Source organism: Phoca vitulina, unplaced genomic scaffold (genome assembly GCF_004348235.1).
Source record: "Phoca vitulina isolate PV1807 unplaced genomic scaffold, GSC_HSeal_1.0 scaffold102, whole genome shotgun sequence".
Taxonomy (NCBI): domain Eukaryota; kingdom Metazoa; phylum Chordata; class Mammalia; order Carnivora; family Phocidae; genus Phoca; species Phoca vitulina.
This window is the reverse complement of record NW_022589805.1, coordinates 880,709-904,515: the sequence shown is the minus strand read 5'-3', so window position 1 is coordinate 904,515 and position 23,807 is coordinate 880,709. Positions and strand designations below refer to the sequence as shown.

Genomic DNA, 23,807 nt, shown 5'->3' with positions numbered 1-23,807 from the left:
CACTTAGGGTTTTAAGAAGAAAAAAGGATCAGAAATACCATCAAATTCCATTCCTCAGCACTTCTAGCAGTGCCTGACCTGCTTCCTTGGGAACAAAGGGGGAGAATGCTCAAGCAGCCCAGGATGCTGTATGCTGTTCCTCTCTGCAGTCCCAATCAGGTGTCCTGGGCGGCGGCAGCAGCACGACACGACCCCAACCACACCCCGGCACCCTAAGCCCACAGGACTCAACGTAGCCAGCCCCCACCACTCACCTGGCATGGTTCTCTTTTTCTGAGGCCCCGGAGCTCTTTTTCTCCGACTCATCCACCCCCTCCGCAGTCTCCAGTTCCGCTGACATCGTTGCCGAGTGTGATTCCTGCGTGCTCACTCTTCTGGTCCTGAGGAGACACAAGAAGCTGGCGATGTGGCGCCCACAGCGCCACTTCCCCCAAACACCTGCTGGTGCTGCTCTCGTCTGAGCCAACATAATGGAGGAGTCACCCACGTGCCTTAGAGTGTTTTCTTTAAAAAATAAAGCTCTGCCATTACTGGGACCATTATCTGAGCATGGACAAAATTTAAATATGGACAGTGGATTAGGTAATAGCATCGTATTGATATTGAACCTGCTGATTTTTATAAATTGTACTGTGATTATGTATGAGAATGTCTTTGTTTTAGGAACTGTATTCTGAAGTTTTTAAAAGTAAAGGAGCACACTGTCTGCAAGTTACTGTAAAATGGCTCAGAATGTGTGTGCACGTGCACATACGTAATAGAGAGAGAGTGGGAGGACTATACCAAGTAAAAGCAAATGAGGCAAAATGCTGGTGGTGAATTTGGATAAAAGGTACACAAGAGTTCTTTGTACCATTCTTACAACTCTTCTGTATGTTTGAAATTACAAAATTAAAAGTTACCTAAAACACAAAATAACATCACAGATAAAGCTTAGAACAAAAACAAGCAGCGGCGGGAACAGCGGCTCTGAGTCGGGCAGCAAGGGCATCTGGGCTGGCCCGTCCCAGCCTTGTGCACAGACCAGCTTGAAAGGCACTAGACAAGCGGTATCAGGTACATGAAGTCACCACAGCCTACCCCTGACTCTGCCGGGCTGAAGGAAATAAAACAAGCTAGCCAGTCAGTTCCCAGTGCTGCTGCCAGGGCCGAACCTCCGTCAGCCAGGGAAATAGAGTCTCACAAGACAAGCTAACCTCCCACCCCCGGAGGCCTCTATCTGGCAGTGCAAAGGAGCAGCCCATCTGGGGAATTTTCCAGATGAACAGCAGCACAGTTGCACCAGCTACTAAAGGAACTTACAAAACCAGAGCTACCCAATCAAGCCAAGGAAAAAAGAGGCCTTCATTTTCTACCTCCACCAGTACCTACTTAGTGAGCATTTTCTACATGTTCCACCCAGAAACAGGAGTCTAGGGGGACAAAAAGTTTAAGTAATGGTCCTTCGAAGGTATAAAGAAGAAAATAAAAACCAACCTCCATCTCACCCCACAGATAAACTCATTGCTAGTATGTTGGTATATATCCTGAGTTTCTTCTAGGCTTGTAATTACATTTTCTTTATCTTTTCAGATATTATAATACATGGTTTGCTCGGCACGCTTTTTCTGAACCTTCACGCCTTTAGATTTAGCATTTATACAGTAGGATTAATGATAGGAAGGATTAAGTGAGAACAGGGAAGGTAGTAAGGCTTTTAGCACAGTGCCTACCACATGGTAAGCACTAAATATTAGATATTATTTACGTTTGTATTTTGATAGAGGCGTTTTTAAAAATTTTATTTATTTGACAGAAACAAAGCGAGAGAAGGAACACAAGCAGGGGGAGTGGGAGAGGGAAAAGCAGGCTTCCCGCTGAGCAGGGAGCCTGATGCGGGGCTCGATCCCAGGACCCTAGGATCATGACCTGAGCCGAAGGCAGACGCTTAACGACTGAGCCACCCAGGCCCCCCCGCTTTTTAAAAGATTTTATTTTTTATTTGACAGAGAGACAAAGCGAGAGAAGGATGTATTTTGATAGAGGCTTAACTGATGTCGTCCTAGAATGCTTAGAAAATAAAGAGCAGAAAGTGAAATGAGCCAGGCAAAGACATACATGGTATCACTTGTATGTGGAACCTAAAAAAAAGATTTAAGGGGCGCCTGGGTGGCTCAGTCGGTTAAGCATCTGCCTTTGGCTCGGGTCATGATCCCAGGGTCCTGGGATCGAGCCCCACGTCAGCTCCCTGCTCAGTGGGGAGCCTGCTTCTCCCTCTCCCTACCGCTCTGCCTACCTGTGCTCTCTCTGTCAAATAAATAAATTCTTTAAAAAAATAAAAATTTAAAAATAAAAAAAAAGATTTAAGTCATAGAAACAGAGTAGAATGGTGGTTGCAGGGGCTGAAGGTGGGGACAATAGGGAGAGGTTGGTAAAAGGGTACAAATTTTCAGTGACAATTAAGGCCTGAGGACCTAATGAACAGCATGGTGACCAGAGTTAATAATTTACTACATAATTGAAATTTGCTGAGAAGCGTAGCTTTTAAGCATTATTACAAAAGAATATGTGAGGCGATGGATATGGATTCAATTGTGGAAATCCATAATTATAGATCACGTTGTACACTTCAAATATATTGTAATTAACTTATCAATTATATCTCAATATGCTGGGAAAAAAAAAAACCCAGTATATATAGTAAATGGGACCTTCTTTTGACTCCAAATCAGATATACTCTCATCTCCAATAATAATGATGAACTGTGCAGTTCATTAATGTTAAGTCCAGAATGTGAAGGTAGGTGGTCATCACATGGAGAGAAGAGTATTCAGAGGGCTTCCTGGAGAAGAGAGGGCTTACCCAGGACCCTCAACGACAGACAGCATTTGGGTGAGAGAGGAAGGGCCTCTAGATCAAGGAACAACATGAACAAAGTAAAATGGGACAGACCACAGAGATGGTGTAAGGCTGCCCAGCTATGCATCCTGCATTCTTTTACCAAGGGGCCAAGGTACACTTTGTCGACTGCAGAATAAGCCCCACACCAGCTTGTCCACACTGACCTCTTTTTACAGACTTTTAAGAAAGAACATCTCAGCTCTATGTCCTTGGTGACCCTGAGAGCCAAGATTTATCCTGGGCCACTCAGCACACAGGCTGCTGAGAGAAAAGGGGGCTGGATAGGAGCTGTGGGCCACCCAGTGGAGGGAAGAGGGCAGAGTAAAAGGTCCCAGAGCCTCTAGACAGGTGGAGGTGCATGTGGCCATGCAGAAGACATACCCCAGGCACCTGAAGACTGCAGGTCCCATGCTGCTTGCATGTGAAACTAAAAGTAGGCAGACAAGAACAACTGCAATCTGGTTGTCTAGGTTACTAGTTATGGTAAGTTAGGTAAACTTCCTGCACCTAATTATCACGCTGCACAACAGTGATTATATATGTGATTAAATCTGATCATTAATTGTTTTGTTTGATAACTACACACTCTGGGAGGGCATGGTCTTGCTCTGGGAGGGCATAGTCTTGCTGGAGCAACAGGGCCTTTTGCTTATCTTAAAAATACAAAAGGGAGAGGAGCACCTGGGTGGCACAGTTGGTTAGGTGTCTCTTGGTTTGGGCTCAGGTCATGATCTCAGGGTCCTGGAATCCAGCCCCCGCACTCAGCAGCGAGTCTGCTTAGGTTTCTCTCTCCCTCCGCCCCTCCCCCACTCTCTTGCACATGCTAAAATAAATAAATAAATCTTAAAAAAAAAAAAGGTAGGAAGGGAAAGCCAGCTTCCACAGATGTCTTCTCATTACCACTTTGTGCCAGTCTCCCTTTGGGTACACTTTCCTCCCACGTTCTTCAACCCCAGTCCTGCCTGAGAGCCCCTAATTCCCTCCTCTCAGCTCAAAGGAGGCCCAACTCTGGCTCCAGAGGGAGGGCCACAGCTGTCTCTTTCACTGGTGGAGTTCCAGAGCCCAGAAAATAACAAGTTCTCAACAAACACTTGCTGAATAAAAAATCCAAAGGAGGGGCACCTGGCTGGCTCGGTCGGAAGAGCATGCAACTCTTGATCTGAGGGTCATAAGTTCGAGCCCCACACTGGGTGTAGAGATTACTTACATTAATAAAAACTTAAAAAAAAAATCCAGGGGCGCCTGGATGGCTCGGTTCTTGGGCGTCTGCCTTCGGTTCGGGTCGTGATCCTGGAGTCCTGGGATCCAGCCCCGCATCAGGCTCCCTGCTCAGCGGGGAGCCTACTTCTCCCTCTCCTACTCCCCCGCTTGTGTTCCCTCTCTTGCTGTGTCTCTCTCTGTCAAATAAATAAATAAATCTTAAAAAAAAAAAATCCAAAAAGGAAAGGCAGGCAGGCAGTGTTCTCATGCATACTGCCAACAATATGGCACCTGTGGACAACAAAAAGTTATCGGCTGTTGACTACTTCAATAGTTTTCTAAACTCTGAAATGATTTAACAATTTTGTTTTGAAAGAAAAATAGATACTGTCCTACTCCAATTAGAGGCAAGAATACTAAATCCTTAATGTGAACTAAAAGCACCATCTACACAGATGGGAAGAAGGTTCTGGGGAAAGCTCCATTAGCACATTCAATCCACACAAGTAGGGCCCAGGGAAGGCAGCCTTTGTCCACCTCTGTGGCCTGGTCACTGTTCTTCAAGGGAGTGGCTGTGTGGGGCAGCATGCAGAAACCACCTTGCAATGTCAGAAGCAGAATTCACTTCATTCTCTGAAAAGCTACGTGTCCAAACTTGGTCTGACTGGCCTCTACACTTGTATCCTTTTTTTCTTTGCAGCAACCACTGGAATCCCCAGAAAATCAGAAGCCAAATCATAAACATAGAAATTTTCTAGACTTCAACCTCTCATTATCAACAAGCTGCTGCCACACTCCCACTGGGGTCTGCTTAGGTTTCTCTCTCCCCCCTTTGTTGTTGAAAAACAACAAAAAAACATTCCACTCTGGGAAATACACTTGAAGATGTATTAATAGTAATCTGTAACAAAATGGTAGGTAGCCATACTATGATGTTACAAAAAAAGTCACACAGCCTAACAATACAGGGTAGGATTGCTCGAACGACCGTAAACAATAGAATCTTGGCACAGATGGGAAAAGTTGATAGGCTGCATCCACTATGGAAAAGTCTACATACACTTGTTTTACCTAAAAGACTCAAAATACTGACTACAAGTATGTGCAAAAGTATGTAAGTAAAAGTGGCACCTGGATGGCTCAGTCAGTTAAGCATCCGACTCTTGATTTCAGTTCAGGTCATAATCTTAGGGTTGTGAGATTGAACCCTACATGGGTGTCTGTGCTCAGCCGGGAGTTTGCTTATGGATTCTCTCTCTCCCTCTCCTCCCACTTGCACACGTGTTCTCTCTCAATCTCTAAAATAAATAAATAAATCTTTAAAAAATATATATATCTATATATACAAAAATGAAAAAACAAAGTATCTAAGTATACCGATAACAGGAAGGTAGTTTGGAAAGGTATAAACACGATTTGTTTGACTTTTTAGCTAATTGGCTCCTTCTTTTATATAAAGTGGCCCAATTCTCTTGAAAAGGCGGGGGGAAGACAGGGAGAGAGACAGACAGAGGAACTGGACCAAGCAAACCAGCTAAGGTAAGATACTGCACTAACTAGTCCATAGGAAGTCACCTGGGCCTTTACTTTGCTCTTACAAATTTCAGAAAGGTCCATCTGCCCTCTGTATTTTAATTCCAGAAAACTGTGACCCTCTGTTTATAAAATCTACCTCCATAACTCCCGTACTAGCTGTTCACCTGACACAGGTTTTTACTCCCGCACCAGATATGATAGAAGTAACAACAATGTCCCGTCACCAATGTTCCTTCCAGCAAAGGAAGTTCCTGTGGACCTGCCCAGCAGATCCACAACACTTACTTCAAAGCCTTTGTTCCTTGTAAATTGCAGGCTCAAGGCACTAGGGCTCTTGAAAGAACAGACGTGTTCAGGACTTTTTTTTATTATAACCTCCTCCATGGACACGTCCTACAAACTTCAGAAAGTGCAGTGCTGCCAGACAGGATTACATTATCACTCATTCCCCATTTGGTAATTCAAAAAGCCACAGGGGCGCCTGGGTGGCTCAGCTAGTTAAGCATCTGACTCTTGATTTCGACTCAGGTCATGATCTCAGAGTCGTGAGACCAAGCCCTGTGTCAGACCCCCACTCAGTGGGAAGTCTGCTTGAGATTCTTTCTCTCCCTCTCCCTCTGCCCTTCCCTGTGCTTGTGCTCTCCCTCTAAAATAAATAAATCAAAAAACAAAACAAAAAGGCACAAAAAAGATTTAATCTATAATAATTCTTTTCCATTTTGATTCTTTTTCTTTGCCCTGGAAAACCACTGAAGAAGGGAGCAGGTTGCTGAGCTCAGCCAGCACTAGACAGCAAGGTGGGGGAAGGGGTAAGAAAACGCATGGCAACCAGCTCCCTGAAATTAGAACTACCCTCCCACTCCGGAATTGACAGTGACCAGCTACAGATGCCCACATGAGCTAGTGTTGTTATCCTAATGTGCAGAGGAGGAAACCGCCACAGGGAAGGCGTAAGCAGCTGCTCAGACTCCTGTACTGGGTCGGCCATAGCTCCCACCCCTCCCCACTAAACAGCCTGTGGTTGGGCACCAGGAGTCCCTGCCTGCTTACCAGAAGGCTGTTCCCAGCTCAGAGTTTACTCCTGTATAGAACTGGCATCACATTAATAAGAGGTGATTATTCTTCAGCTTTCACAAGTGCTGTCATCGTGTTTCCCCAGTTAAACCAGAAGCTTCCTACAAGACAGATCATCAAAACTCCCTCAGACTCAGTTTCTCAGAGTCCAATGCCATGTTCCAAATTACTTACAAGTCAGTACCCTGGGCAGTCTCCAACTTGAGTTGTAACTGATGTAGATGCACAAACAGAATGCCCACTGAGAATGCTAGCTAAATGGAGGTGGGACAAGAAAATATTGGTTAAATTCTAAAATACCGGGGGTGCCTGGCTGGCTCAGTTGGAAGAGCCATGAGGCTCTTGATCTTGGGGCCGGGAGTTTGAGCCCCACTCTGGGTGCAGAGATTACTAAAAAAATAAATAAATAAATACCAAATAAAATAATAAAAATTTTAATTGGGGAAAAATTTTTTGATTGGGTATTAGGCCTCTAACTGGTATGTAATCTGGTTTTCTTTCTTCATATCTCCCTCCCTTCCTCCTTCCCTTCCCTCTCTCTCTTTCTTATGGTCTGAATTTTCTACCTGATGACCTGTTTGTGTTTCCCATGCCTCTAAGCTGGCCAAGGCCATTCTCATCCCAGAGGGCCCAGTTAGGCTGGGTTCTGCATTTACCCAGCTATGTTGTGTTTTCTCTACTGCTCCCCTCCCGGGGCTCCAGAAGGCCTAGGGTCTCCCCTGTCGTCCCTGCCTCAGCTGTTCTCTTCACATCAGAGCTAGGCACTGGCTCCCTGGACCCCTCTAAGCCCTCTGAACAGGCCCAGTTCAACGTGCACTCCCCCACCCCGGGAGGCTGCTTCTCACCCAAGTGCCTATGAGGGTAGGCACTCCACTGGCCTCTGCTTACTTTTCTTAGCCAGCACTAGAAGTAATGAGGACTCCAGTTTCTTTTCTTTCTTTCTTTTTTAAGATTTTATTTATTTGAGATGGAGAGAGAGCCACAAGCAGGGGGAGCAGCAGAGGGAGAGGGAGAAGCAGGCTCCCTGTTGAGCAGAGAGCCCAATGTGGGGCTCAATCCCAGGACCCTGGGATCATGACCTGAGCCGAAGGCAGATGCTTAACGGACTGAGCCACACAGGGGCCCAGGACTCCAGTTTCTTTTATCTGAAGGCCTACCTCTGGTCACTGGTACAGGTTCCTTCCCACTGCCCATGGTTTTGTGTGTGTTTTCTACTTTTGCATTCAATAAATACCTTTCAATTGTATACATCTTTGTCTATGATCTCACCTAACCCACTTATATTGTGACATTCAGGAGGGTCACAGTTCAAAAATAATATATTACCTCTCACAGAAACCATGTTCATTATGTGCCCCATAAATGTTAGAATACAAGAATCCCAGACTCTCTCTTTCCTGGATTATAGGATCTGTTCCTTCTCTATATGCCCTAAAGGCTTTTCATATTTAAGTGAGAGAATACCTGTTCCCATTTACCAATACCATAAATCAGGCCATGTCAATTCTTAATGATGCCACATAGTCCCATGGGGCCTCAGCAGATATAAATAAATAGATTGTTTACCTAAAAATTCTTTTCTGAATATGTGTCAACATAAAAAGAGTAAATTCTAACATCCTACGTATAAACCCTTTATATGATCTGGGAACAAAGAACCCTAGAGCTACTATTGAGAGAAGAAACCGGGGACAGGAAGGTACATCTCTTCAGAGCCTCCAAATCTCTCTATTTTTCACCTGTAGGAATGAACACTTGCCCAGTGTTCCATACCAAAAGACCACTGGGAGGATCAAATAAGATGATGACTGTGAAAACACTTGATAATAAATGTTAAATTATACAAATGCTACAAAAGGAATTGAGTATGAACCCAGAACTATTTACTAGCTGGTCTGCCCTAAAAGACACTCCAGGTTGAGCTTTTCAAACCTTACTAAGACACCAAGAAACTCTCAAGAGGAGGAAAAAGCCCTGTTCCTGGATGTGGTGTGGACAAGAATTTGTTCTCCTTGGCACGGTTTACAATCCAGCATTGATAAGGGTAAACCCCGCACCAAGGGCCAGTTTTGCATGCCATTCAATGAATGGACATGCAGAAGTGCCATCTGCCTTAGGTAAACAGCCACTTGACTGGCCCTGCTCTGCTCCCAGACCTCAGGGAAGCTGGAATGTAGAGAGGGGCAAGGGAGTGACACTCATGGACCTGTCAGTTTACTGGGGCACTTCTGGGCTCCTGCTAACTACTGATTATTGCTATAGACTCAGCTCACCTTTGGGAATGGAAAGGCAACTGGGCCTTGCACAAAGGGCATGGTCTTTAGAGTTTTAAAGATTTGGGATTGAGATCTGGACTCCCAATGTTTAGTAGCTGCATGGCTGTAGTAAGTCATAACTCCTTGAAGGCTGAGTCTCCTCATCCATAAATAGGGTAACTCCCTTTGCCTCACATTTTCAAGTGCGCTATAAGGACTAAATGAGCTAATGTGCATATGTTTCATGAAATGTAAGGCTGCCCCAAATGTTGATGGTCTCTTACTGAAGAAGCTGCTGAAGAAAATGAGCAGCTAAGGGGTGCTTGGGTGGCTCAGTCGGTTAAACATCTGCCTTTGGCTCAGGTCATGATCCCAGGGTCCTGGGATTGAGCCCCCACATCGGGCTCCCTGAGGGAGCCTACTTCTCCCTCTCCCTCTGCCTCTGCCTGCCACTCCCCCTGCTTGTGCGCCCTCTGTCAAATAAATAAATAAAATCTTTAAAAAAAAGAAAGAAAGAAAAAAAGAAAATGAGCAGCCGAGTGATTATGAAACACTGAGAAAGATAACAAAATCCCAGTGAATCAACAGATAATTCTGAGCAGGTCACACCCAAGGTCTTCTGAGTTGCCCCTCATTCTCTGGCAGTGCCAGAAAATGGGAATACCTGTTCTTTCCAAGGAGAGACATGTGACCACTGCAGCTAGAAAATCCTCATTGCAGATGCTGGCTGAGCCAGATGCTGGGAGCAGTGGATGGGGGTGAATCCGCTCTAACCCAACAAGGCACCTGGTAAGAGGTGCCTCCCAAAACTCTGAGGAAACCATATCATCTAGGTCAACAGCTTTTTAGTTTATACAAGGAATGGCCTGGAGTCTCTGCTGAACTCTGGTGCTGCCACTCCTTAGGAAATCTTAAAACCTTCATCCCTTTCATTTTAATCACTGGGTGAATTCAATCCCACAGTTCACTGACTGGATGATTATTAACCTCTTGATAAAGAGCGAGTTTCAGACAAGGAATCCTGGGAAAGTATAGGCTCCAGGGACACAAAACTCTTGCATCAGATTTACTAAGCACACATTTGCACATCTGCACAATAAGCAACCCGAAAACAAAACAACTACTAGTCCAAAGGCACTAGCCTCTTAGTAACCTCAAAAACTGACCGCTCAGGAAGTCCAAAACTTCTTGGGCAAGCTCTCTTTTTACCGGGGACGGGGGTGTACTCATCTCCAGCGTGTTAAAATACAACTGAGCAAGCATTCAAAAGCAGACATTGGGGATGAAACCTGAAGCACTGAAAAGAGCTCAGAGTAGGGGCCAAGAGTCTACTGTTGCTGCTGCCAAAGAGAAGTCCTGGTAAAAAGACTTCCTACTATGAATGAAATAAGTATGAGACTCTCCTGTTCCCTGAGCGTCACCCCACCTCATACGAGAGGACCAGGACTCAGGGCTGAGAAGAGGAAGACTTTCCCATGAGAAGCACCTGGGGTGGGGGCTGAAGCCCTGACTGAATTCTAAAATGGATAGGACCACATTTTATAAGAATAAAGCCTAGGCACCAGACATCCCACAAGGGGCTGGTTTTATTTTTTTTATTTATTTATTTTTTTTTTAAGATTTTATTTATTTATTTGAGAGAGAGAGAATGAGAGACAGAGAGCATGAGAGGGAGGAGGGTCAGAGGGAGAAGCAGACTCCCCGCCGAGCAGGGAGCCCGATGCGGGACTCGATCCCAGGACTCCAGGATCATGACCTGAGCCGAAGGCAGTCGCTTAACGAACTGAGCCACTCAGGCGCCCAAGGGGCTGGTTTTAATAGAGGAAATGCCGACATGACCATGAGTCACCCCTAGGTACCATCAAGTGAAAATTATTCCAACTTTGGAACAATCCTGCAAACATGTCCTGTGCCTTAAGCGGAGTCATTATTCCCTTTTTTTTTTTTTTAAAGATTTTATTTATTTATTTGACAGAGAGAGAGAGAGACAGCGAGAGAGGGAACACAAGCAGGGGGAGTGGGAAAGGGAGAAGCAGGCTTCCTGCCGAGCTGGGAGCCCGATGTGGGACTCGATCCCAGGACTCCAGGATCATGACCTGAGCCGAAGGCAGTCGCTTAACCAACTGAGCCACCCAGGCGCCCCCATTATTCCCTTTCGCTCAGGTGTAACAGTTGTCACATGTGGCTTCAGCTTCTCTCATAAATACGATGACTACGAACAGCATTTGGGGGTGGAAGGAGAGTGGCTAATTAGGATGCTTCTGTGGAATCTTCATTTTGGAAAATGAGGTGCTATCGGCTCCCAGGTGCTTTCCTCTCCACAAAGAGACTCAACAGAGGCTCAGCAGCACCCCTGTAAGAACAGAAGGTCCTCGAATCCACCCTGGGAGGATGGTAGAGAGGAAGAGCGCCAGACTGAACTCTTAACAGACCTGGGCACACCAGGCTAAGTCACTTTCAAGCAGTGTCCCAATGACCGGGAAGAAATGAAGATTCAGAGATTTAAGTAATATGGCCAAGGTCACTTAGAAAGTTAATAATGGAGTTGGGACCAAGTCCTTCCTGAATTCAAGCTCATTCCTCCTGTGTCCCAGCTAACATGCACGTGCAATTAGTATGATGTCACCACAGAATACTAGCAAAATGGAAAATGAGGCTATACTACACTGCATTTACGTGTGCAATGGAAGGGTTTTCTAAACCACTGAGTGCCATTTGTTTTTTAGTATGAAAGTTAGCTCAATCCTATGATTTCTGAGAAGTAAATGCTCAGCCTCCCATTTGAAGCTTCAGAAGCTGGTGCTGCCCATCCCACAACACTCACCTTCACTTGCTCAGATTACACGGCAACCCAAGAAGATTGTTCCCTGGCGAGTCCTGCTTTTGTTGACTAGCAGGGCAGGCCAAGGCTGGAGATAGCTGGTCCCAGAGGCGAGGACAGCACCTCTACCACTCAGTGCATGAAGGGAAGCAGCCAGATCTGCCAGGCCTTGGTGGACAATGAAGCCAGAGACTCACGGCATCCCTGCACCAAGGAGAGGTCACAATAGGATCTGCACATCTCTATAGCATCTATCACCATAGTAACTACAGAGAAATAGAAGATCTGGTTTCAAGAATCTAAAAGCATGTTCTCCATGTGCTGAGTGTTTAAAATCTATTCAGTCCTGGGGTGCCCGGGTGGCTCAGTCGGTTAAGCACTGGACTCTTGGTTTCAGCTCAGGTTGTGATCTCATGGGTCGTGGGATGGAGCCCCGCTTCTGGCTCCACCCTCAGCAGGGAATCTGCCTGGAGACTCTCTCCCTCTGCCCCTCCCCGCCTCATAAATAAATCTTTAAAAAAAATCTATTCGGGGGTGCCTGGGTGGCTCAGTCGTTAAGCGTCTGCCTTCGGCTCAGGTCATGATCCCAGGGTCCTGGGATCGAGTCCCACATCGGGCTCCCTTCCCGGCAGGAAGCCTGTTTCTCCCTCTCCCACGCCCCCTGCTTGTGTTCCTGCTCTCGCTATCTCTGTCTCTTTCAACTAAATAAATAAAATCTTTAAAAAAAAAAAAAAATCTATTCGGTCCCATCTTTGCCTACTAAAAATATATGTCTAACTTGGGAACAGTAGTGCAATGGATATGAAGTATGTCAACATAAACTTCATGTAAGGTTAGGAACTCCACAGGCCAAGGTACTGGTCAATTTAACAAGGTGGTTCCTATATCTCACTTTGGACCTGTAAGGGATCTTAACATGTTCCCACAGGCCTACAGAGTTAGGTATTATTCCCAGGCTTTTTCACAATGACTGCCTAGATTCTGACAGCAGGGGGGAAGGGGTGGGTGAGTGGAGTGGGGGCAAGGAAACAAGCCCGGCCTCAGAACCGGTAACTCCAAGAGGCTGACTCCATCCTACAAAAGCTTTGTCTATGGCAGCAGAGGACCAGCAACAGCAGCTATTGGGACTTTGTCTCAGAGTAAGGAGTTCAGCTTTCCCAGTGAGCCCTACCTCCACTGGTAGAGGGGTCAGGGGCACAGAGCAGTCTAATAGCAAGCATATGCATACAAGTCCTTTCTGCACAACACAATGCTGATATGCTGATGTGACACGGGAGGAGGCGAGGCAACGGCTGCACTGCATGGATGACCTGTGGCAGGCACCCAACAAATGTTACTTGAACTGAGCTCAGCCAAGAAAGAATCCACTGGCCACACAAGCCAAAAGGAAAAGCAGGGAAGTGGTTAAGGCCCAAGCTCTAGTCAGGCACAACTGAGAACAAAGCTTGGTTCTGTCACACACCAGTTGGGTGGCCTTGGACCGGCTACTTCTCAGAATCTCAGTTTCTTCACCTGTAAGGATAGTAGTAACAACTCTGCAAGGTAGATATGAGAATTTAATGAGATAACTTATAGAACCTCAACATATTGTATAATGTTAATTGAAGAAAGTGTCCCTTAAAGTTTGAAGTTAACGAATGTTCTCATATACTTTTATTTTTATTTTATTTTTCTTTAGATTTTATTTATTTTGTCCGAGAGAGAGAGTAAGCAAGTGCACAAGCAGGGGGAGTGGCAAGCAGAGGGAGAAGCAGGCTCCCCGTTGAGCAGGACCCTGGGATCATGACCTGAGCCAAAGGCAGACACTTAACTGACTGAGCCGCCCAGGCAACTCCCCATATACTTTTAGACAAGAAATGGAAATACCCTTGTCTCAATGAAAACCCTTACAGGCAACATCAAATCTGTACTGGGGTCCCACACTTTGTGTTGAAGGCTCACCGTGAAGAACCTCTGTTTTCATTCTGATAACACCAGATACCAAGAAAGGAATAGAAAAATCTTGGAATTTCTAACAAAATAAATTTTGCAAAGGATCTAAAGGAAGATGATCACCTAAGTTCAAACTCTTTCAGGGACACTGAACATGAGTTAGATGAAGGTCCCCTTCATGCTATGATCAGGATGGAGGACAGGGCATGTTGTTTTGTTTCTTTAGATTAGCTCATCACTATAAATAAAGGTTTAGGTAACTGAAAAATTTACTTGACTTTGTGATAAATCTGATTTGCACTTATATCTCATGACACTCAATCCCCAACCCAATCAATGGTTGTCAGCTGGGGACCATTCTGGCACACACCTGCCCCCATAGGTTATCTGGCAATGTCTGGAGACATGTTTGGTTGTCACAACTGGGGGGTGGGCCATTCAACTGGTATCTAGTGGGTAGAGGCCAGGGATGCTGCTCAACACCCTGCAATGCACAGAAAGCACAAACGCAAGTGCAGGTATGCACACACATACACACGTGCACTCACAGACCCACCACCACCACAAACCATTATCCAGCCCAAAATGTCAATAGCACCAAGGTTGAGAAACCCTGCTTGAATCTCAGAAGCAGCACTAACATCATTCAAGAAAGGACATGCATCTAATACCCTTCTTATCCCTTCATCAGTTTACAGAGACAAGATGAGATTTTGGCACTATGCTTCATACTGTTTGTCACACCTTTATCAAATATCCTTTACAGAGATTTCTGGGGAAACTGAATTTACACCAGAAAACAGAAGAGGCTGTTACTAGATAGGGCAACTTGGCACTGCCCACAGATGACAATGAAAGGGGTCACAGTACCTTCCTGGGAATAGGACTGATTTGTATTTGGATCACTAGGAGGCAAAACCTTTAAAGCTTCAAGCTCAGTAACAAAGCCAGGTAGAGGTAAAGCCCCTGACAGTACTGACTTCTTTGTGGAATGGAACAAAATACTGGAAGAAATCTAATGATCATTTATCAGTCTGGTGCATGACTGACAAGCAGGCTAAAAATCAGGAGAACTAAGTTTTATTACAAGGCCTGCACTGGCTAGCTGTATTATAGGACTTTCCGGAAATTCCAACATCTTCATTTATAAAATGAGAGGCAGGCGCCAGGGTGGCTCAACCGGTTAAGCATCTGCCTTCAGCTCAGGTCATGATCCTGGGGTCCTGGGATCAAGCCCCACATGGGGATTCCTGCTCATCAGGGAGCCTGCTTCTCCCTCTCCCTCTGCCCCTCCCCCATCCATGCTCTCTCTCTCAAATAAATAAAATTAAAAATAAATAAATAAAATGAGAGGCATTCCTCAGTAAGGTGCAGGAAGGATGGTATTTAACATGACGAAGAGCAGGAAAAACTGTGGGCTTCCCCCAACTGTTTCAGCCAGAGCAGCTCCCCTATTCCTTGCTACTCTTCCTTCAAAAATGGGGTTGTGCTACTTCTAAAAATAAGGTATAGAAAACAATGAGCTTGATGATCTTGGAGGCCTGATATTATATTAAGAGTTACCTAAACAAGACTTTTATGATCTATTATAGCACTCGTATCCCATTACAGTATTTATTTTTTAGTATTTATTTATTTACATTCCAGATTATTGCTCATTTACCTTTTTCTCCTACTGCCCAACACAGGGCACCCAATCAGGGTTTGCTGAGTCAATGAATGATTTCCAGAATTTGAGGTATTCTCAAAATTAAGGTATTCTCAAAGAGCAGATGACAAAAATGAGTCCCAGAGGGGTGCCTGGCTGGCTCAGTTAGTAGAGCATGCAACTCTTGATCTCAGGGTCCTGAGTTCAAGCCCCACATTAGGTGTGGAGCCTACTTCAAAAAAATAAAAAAAAAGAATCCCCAAAATAAGAAAAATGGCTGGCTAATGAGTAAGCATTTTTACTACAGAAATTTCTACTGATGGGGGTGAGGGATGAGATTGGCCATGTCGGAGAACCAAACATGTGATGCGTTGTGCTCAACTAACAGTTTCATATTTGAAGAAGAAATGTTGCATTGTATTGGTTTCAGGGACTGTGAAAGCCTCATTGGAAGCAGAACACTGCCTTATGGCATCCTCCCCCCCCCCGCCCCCCGCCCCGGGGCTTTCTTTTTAAAAAAATGGATTGGCAAAATTAATAGTCAAGGTAACAAATGCTTGCGGGCATTCCTTCACCCCAGGCAAGCACAAACCACCTGACACTTCCTGATATCTACCACTGTAAAAACCCTTTGTTCCTCCAGCTGGCTTTAGAGAGAAGGGATACACAGCAGCATTTTCATGTTTGTTACTCTAGGGAAGGGGTAAACCCAAGCAACAGCTGTAGAACCTCCTAACAAGCCCATATCCTGTCTCTAAGCACATTTTGGAGGAAATACACCAAGGAATAAGATTATCATATTACCAGGGGAAAAAGCAAAAATGCTACAGTGATCACAACTTACTGAAAGAAAACAAAGAAACAACAGTTTGCCACTGTAAAACTGAATAACTTCCTTTTCCATGGGCAGCCCCCACAAACTACATGAATTAAAGATACATGAAGTGGGTGCCTATAATTCCCAAAAGTTCCCAAGAACTGGTCAAACATCATTGTCTCTATTAATCATTATCAAGAAAAAATTCAAATAGCCCAGAACATCTACTGTTGCCTAAGGACATGATTAGGCAATAATGAATGAATAACTTTAGGAAAAAAGAAGGTAGACAAGGTGGGGAGGGCAAATATTCAACAACTTATAGGCAAAGAAAGGCAGGGAACCATGTACTCCAGGGTTCTGTGAGGTATCTCAGCCCCCCCACTTTTTTTTAAGATTTTAATTTATTTGAGAGAGAGCATGTGCACACACACACACACACACAAGAGCAAGAGAGAGGGGCAGAGAGGGAGGAAGGGAGAGAATCCCAAGCCGACTCTGCACTGAGCACAGAGCTCCATGCGGGGCTCAGTACCACAACCCTGAGATCATGACCAGACGCTCAACCAACTGAGCCACCCAGGCGCCCCTCAACCCTTTTTCTAAACCAAACCCTACACAAAAGGCCAATACATAAAGCAAATACAGTGAGTGGAGCATCCACAGTTAAAGTGGTGGCAGGGGGCACAGGACTGGCTCAGTAGGTAGAGCATGTGACTCTTGATTCTCAGGGTCTTGAGTTCAAGACCCATGGTGGGTGTAAAGCTTACTTAATTTAAAAAAATAAATGGAAAATAAAGCCAGGCCAGGTACTCAGGAGCTCAGCTCCTCCAGCATCCTTAGGAACTCTGAGCTCAGCCTAGTTTGCGGGCTGCGGTCTAGGGAAGCTAGGTCATTTGCTTTGAAACAGATGGCTTCCATTTCCTGCTGCATGTGCTAAGTGACAGTGGTTCTAGGGCAGTCTCTTAGGCTAGTGCTTCCAAGCAACAGAAAGAAACTGGTCCTGGATTAGCCACTGTTTGTGGACCTGCCCAGGGCTTTCTGGCTGCTGCACTAGGGCTCCCTATACTCTTTCACACCTTGTTTCCAATAGTCCAGAAGCTTCTTGAAAATGTCCTGACCTTCCAAAAAACCTGTGGTTTCTGTGTCCTCAATTCACCCCATCCCCAACACTCTTACTTAGCTCTAATTCTGTATCCACTACACTTGATTCTAAGGTCCCTGAGGGCAGACCTAGAGCCTTAACCACACCAGTAAGGGAGGGTGCATTACCTGCCCTGTTCCTGAAAGATTAGACCACAACTTCTGTGGGAACACACTGTCCTTTGCATGAGCACTCGTGCATATCCCATGACGGTGTTTGGTGAAAGGCTGTTTGTTTACAAAGGAATTCTATGGTTTGTCTCTAATCTTCCACTCAAATACTTCCTCATCTGAAGACAGAAATTCAGAGACATGCACTTCTGAAGATGGGTAGGGAAGGGTATTTGCCAGAACAGAATATAATCATTAACCTTTTTTTGGTTGCAAATCCCTTTTGAGAATCAGATGACAGCTGTAGACTCTCTCTCCAGGATAATTACATATAAAAAATGTTGCCAGTGACATTCCAGAGCATCCACAGGCCCCTAAAGTTTACCCACAGACCCAGAATTCAGGTTAAGAATCCTCATTCCAGCAAAGTCTCTTTATAAGAGACATTCTCATTGGAGTATGTTTTCAGTGAGACCCTGAGTACTGATTAAAGAGGGCTTCCCCCTTTCTTTGGCTGCCTTCTTTTAATATTCTTTCACCTAACCCCAATGGGTTCAGTTCAAGTTCTTCAGTCTTTTCTGTTTCTCGGCACTTCACTTCGCTGACCTCCCAAAATACTGTGTCGGAACGACAATCATAAACCTTACAAAGCAATTTTACTGTTTCGAGTTTCCCCAAGGTGACAGCCAACTCCATGTGAACAAGGACTGTGCTGGGTTTGTTGTTGTTTTGCACACCCCCTCAGTGCCAATACTCCGCACACCACAGAGGCAATACATACTGCCTAATACGCAGATATCACTGCTTCTTTGCCCTTCTACTTTTAGGCATTTGCACTTGAACGTTAACTTTAAAACTGGACAATATGCCCTAGAAAAGCCAAATGCAAAGGCAAAAAAGAATAACCTACAGCAGCTAGTCACTCCACTCTTCTCCTTCTGGGTCCTCTAGTATGATTTTGCAAACACAGAGAGCAAGACAAATATGACACTGAAGACACACACTTGGAAATTTCGCTGTAGCTGTCAAAAAAAAAAAAAAAGTGTGTGGTATAGGAATGGAGTGTTTTAGAAGTTATTTTCTAGGGGGTACCTGGATGGCTCAGTCAGTGGAACATGCAACCCTTGATCTCGGGGTTGTAAGGTTTTTTTCCCCCTAAAGATTTTATTTGTCAGAGAGAGAGAGAGAGCGAGCGAGCGAGCAAGCGAGAGCGAGAGAGCGAGCGTGCACAGCAGAAGCAGCAGCAGGCAGAGCAGGCAAAGGGAGAAGCAGGCTCTCTGCTGTACAAGGAGCCTGACATGCTGGACTTGATCCCAGGATCCCAGATCATAACCTGAGCTGAAGGCAGATGCTTAACCAACTGAGGTACCCAGGCATCCCTCAGGGTTGTAAGTTTGAGCCCCATATTGGGTGTAGAGATTACTTAAAAAATTTAAAAATCTGGGGCGCCTGGATGGCTCAGGCATTAAATGTCTGCCTTCGGCTCAGGTCATGATCCCAGGGTCCTGGGATCGAGCCCCACATCGGGCGCCCTGCTCGGCGGGAAGCCTGCTTCTCCCTCTCCCACTCCCCCTGCTTGTGTTCTTGCTCTTGCTAACTCTCCCTCTGTCAAATAAATAAATCTTAAAAAAAAATTTTTTTTAATATAAAAAATTAAAAAGTTATTTCCTAATTAGTGGGATACCTGCTATTACTAAACAAAGAGAAAGCCTGACTCTGCCCTTGCCTTCCAAAGAAAACCAAGGTAGTAAAGGTCGACACTTCACTACATCTGCGTGTTTTTTTTTTTTTTTAAAGATTTTATTTATTTATTTGACAGAGAGAGACACAGCGAGAGAGGGAACACAAGCATGGGGAGTGGGAGAGGGAGAAGCAGGCTTCCCACTGAGCAGGGAGCCCGATGCGGGGCTCGATCCCAGGACCCTGGGATCATGACCTGAGCTGAAGGCAGACGCTTAACGACTGAGCCACCCAGGCGCCCCCACTACATCTGCGTTCTAATACTACCTAGACTCCTTTCCCAACCCACACACAGTTTTGCTCACCAATTCTTTCCCTTCACCTGTGTGCCCTCCTCCAGACTGCCCTGGAAATAATTCCTCATGACAACAGTTCCTCTGCAGCAGTGTGTAATGGTCTTGCCAGAGAGAAGAGCAGATCCAGTAACTAAGGAAGAGGATGGCTACACTTGGACACGTGACATGCCATAGCATCACCAACAAGCATTTATAATGCTCATGGGCTCTATGACTACAAAGAGGCCTAAGACCCTGTTTTGGACTTTAAGCACCTTTCAATCAAGACAGAGACAGAGAGAGAAATAAAAAAGACCTTTAGTGCCTTGTATAAATATTAATTGTACAGTACAGGCAACAGTCTAAAGATTGAGCCTTATGTTCCACATTTTCCAAGACAGTTCTGATTCAAATCAAATATCCTGTCCCATCAATTCCTTTAGTACACTTGTATGCTCAGACTATGGGTCCCAGTGTTTGGCATAGAAAATATGACCATCATAGCAACTGATGAAGAAGGCCAATCAACTAGGTTAGCTAAAAGCATGATGGCAGATTGTTTAAATCACTCTAGTGCCTTCCCACAGCCCTCAGATAATTGTGGTGTTGAACACAAAACAGTGAAACTTGAGTCTTCTGAGACTAAGGGAGCTCATCAGGAGAAAGGCAGGAAGCTGGGAGTATTTAGAAAAAGTCAGACAAGCAGGGTGCAAGACACCTGTCTCTGTTATGCCATTATTCTCCAAAGCCCTTTTAAAGTTACTGAGAACTATGGCAATAATTAGGCCTATGATACTCCTGGGAAAGAAACAAATCTATTCATGTGACAAAATTAATTTTTTTCCCCTAAGCAGAGAGAAGAGACCATCTGCTTGCTCGGCCTCTGGTGTACAAGCTGACAGCAGTCACTGCCATGCAACAATTACCCCTTTCTTTCCTCTTCTGCTGTCCACTCCCCCATGTACCCTAGTCACTGACTTCTCTACCCTCTTGTCCGTCCACTCCCACTTTGGTCCAGCTTGTGCTTCAGACAGGGGGCCCTAAACAAGAATCACACGGGAAACCTTAAAAACACAGATTCCCTGGCCCAATCCCAAACTTACCCAAATAGAAAGGTTTGAAAACCCCTGTCTTAGATCTATAAACACCATTCAAGGCACTAAAGGTCTTTTAAGGTGCTAACCTTAACCTCATTAAGTATTTTTTTTAAAGATTTTATTTATTTATTTGACAAAGAGAGATACAGCAAGAGAGGGAACACAAGCAGGGGGAGTGGGAGAGGAAGAAGCAGGCTTCCCACCGAGCAGGGAGCCTGATGTGGGGCTCGGTCCCAGGACCCCAGGATCGTGACCTGAGCCGAAGGCAGACGCTTAACGACTGAGCCACCCAGGCACCCCAACCTCATTAAGTATTAACCCCATTCTTCAAATACAGAAACTAGCTCAAAGGGCTTAAATGTTTTTCTCATGGTCAAAAATATACCATCACAACTTCCTTTTTTGGGAGAAACCAACCATTTATATTTCACTCTATTATAAATGAGTATGTATTTAGATACACAGACAAGTAAAACAAAACTGTCTAATGTTGAATAGCTGTGAATGAAAAAAAATGGTTACAAATTGACTAATCAGCTTAATCTTGTACTTAAGGATTCAGTTTTTTTTTTTTAAGATTTTATTTATTTATTTGAGAGAGAGAGACAGAGAGAGAGAGCATGAGAGTGGGGAGGGTCGGGAGGGTCAGAGGGAGAAGCAGACTCCCTGCCGAGCAGGGAGCCCGATGCGGGACTCCAGGATCATGACCTGAGCCGAAGGCAGTCGCTTAACCAACTGAGCCACCCAGGCGCCCAACTTTTTTTTTTTTAAGTGAACTCTATGCCCAACATGGGCCTGGAACTCATGACCCCCCAAGATCAAGAGTTGCATGCTCTACCAACTGAGCCAGTCAGGCGCCCCAACAATTCAATCACTTTGAAGTACAAACAAAAAGTCTATCTGCAGACTTTCACTGAGCGAGATATTCAAGCACACATCTGAAGACAGAAAATTCCTCAACATCCCATCACTGAACAGCAAGAATACACGCACTGACGTAATTCCTATTCCATAAATAGACTAGTCAGCCCTTGGATTACTATTACAGTATTTGCTTAAAGAAATCTATCACACAGAGAAATGCATGTTTGCTAAAAGCCTTTGAAAATTACATCAAAGCAAGAGAAAAAACCTGTTCACATAAGAGCCTTAGGAATTTAATTGCTGTTTTGAAATGCCTAGTTAAGAGTTCAGAATATTGCCTTGTGAGGTCTGAATATAAATGTGTTGATATGACAACCCAGAAAGAGTTCCTGGCTCCATTTCAGTCCCCCATGATTGCAAGTTCTTTGATGGGCTGTTTGTTAATGGATTCCTTTTACAATAGCTATACACCTTTACCTTATCTGTAGTGAGCTCCAAAAACCAGTGTTATTTCTTAAATGGAAAGACAATGGTCATTCAGAAATGCAAGATTTCTTGCAATCTATATAAATGTAACTGCATATTCATAATTATATGTAATGTTGCTAAACCAGACCATCAGTTATGGGCTGCTGTATGTCAGAACTGTGTGTCAAATTTATTAGAAATTTAAAAATGAAATTTCTGAGGGCCGCAGCTGCCTTCATTAGTTGGCTTTAAAATGTGTAATACAGGGGTGCCTGGGTGGCTCAGTCGTTGAGTGGCTGCCTTCGGCTCAGGTCATGATCCCAGGGTCCTGGGATCGAGCCCCACATCGGGCTCCCTGCTCAGCGGGAAGCCTGCTTCTCCCTCTCCCACTCCCCCTGCTTGTGTTCCCTCTCTCGCTGTGTGTCTGTCAAATAAATAAATAAAATCTTTAAAAAAATAAAATAAAATAAAATGTGTACTACAATGGGAGATAATATATTATGGTAAATAAACAGAGTCAATGTAGAGAAGTAAACCATACAGTGAACAATATTACAGAACACCTGAATGGTCACCAGAGTAAAATATCTTCCAGTATTTAAAAAAAAATAAAAGAGGGCGCCTGGGTGGCTCAGTCGTTAAGCGTCTACCTTTGGCTCTGGTCATGATCCCAGGGTCTTGGGATGAGAGCCACGCATCCGGCTCCCTGCTCAGCGGGAAGCCTGCTTCTCCCTCTCCCACTCCCCTTGTTTATGTTCCTTCTCTCGCTTTGTTTCTGTCAAATAAATAAATAAAATCTTTTTAAAAAATTAAAATATTGGGACACCTGGGTGGCTCAGTCTGTTAAGCAGCTGCCTTCGGCCCAGGTCATGTTCCCATGGTCCTGGGATGGAGCCCCACATCGGGCTTCTTGCTCAGCGGGGAGCCTGCTTCTCCCTCTCTGTCCCTCTGCTTGTGCTCTCTCTGTCAAATAAAATCTTTAAAAATAAATAAAATAAAAAATTTTAAAAATTTAAAAAATTAAAATATTAAAAAATTTTATTTTTTTAAATTTTCTTTTTTTTTCTTAAGATTTTATTTATTTATTTGAGAGAGAATGAGACAGAGAGAGAGCATGAAAGGGGGGAGGGTCAGAGGGAGAAGCAGACTCCCTGCTGAGCAGGGAGCCCGATGCGGGACTTGATCCCAGGACCCTGGGATCATGACCCGAGCCGAAGGCAGTCGCTTAACCAACTGAGCCACCCAGGCGCCCAAAATATTAAAAAATTTTAAGAAAACCTCGTTACAAGCAGTTACAGTAACTGTTCCAATTAAAGATTCCCCCTCCTACTTTTCTCTGTCCCTTCCTCTCCCTCCCTTCCTCCCAAGAATTAATCATAAATGGCATGGCTTCTCAGTACTGCAAAAATATCCTGAGAAATCATTCAAGTTACAACAAAAGAGCTTTCATCTATGTTTTTGCAAACTTAACAGATATAATAAATTTAGTTAAAAAGCATATAACCCTTATTGCGTTGAACACAAAAGATGTAATCCAGAGCTCTTAATTCTCTCACTGATTACTGTAAGAACAAAAGATTGCATTAAATGTCTATTTACAACTTTTCAGTTAACTGTGGCCAAGAACATAGCAGGAGGTAACTTACAGTCCAAATTTTTCATCTTTTTTTTTTTCCACCAAGGAGTTAACAAACTGAATTCTCAACTTTACAATAAATACACATTTCCAGTTGTTTTTTTGTTTTGTTTTGTTTTTTTATTTGAGAAAGCAGAGGGGGGTGCAGAGGGAGAAGCAGACCATGAGGCTCAATCCCAGGACTCCGGGATCATGACCTTAACTGAAGGCAGACACTTAACCGAATGAGCCACCCAGGTGACCCCACAATTCCAATTTTCAAAAATATCTTTCTCCTGAAGGAGTGATACTCTTTTTGATACAATACTG

At 44.5% G+C, this 23,807-nt stretch overlaps 1 protein-coding gene across 1 annotated transcript in view; it reads right to left on the bottom strand.

Moving 5' to 3' along the window:
* HMOX2 (heme oxygenase 2) overlaps positions 1-23,807 on the bottom strand; it is a 29,094-nt gene that overhangs the window by 3,445 nt on the left and 1,842 nt on the right. The window contains exon 2 of the mRNA XM_032397686.1: positions 255-380. Coding sequence (XP_032253577.1) covers positions 255-340 — 86 coding nt within the window. The 5' untranslated portion in view covers positions 341-380. The remainder of the gene's footprint in view (positions 1-254; positions 381-23,807) is intronic.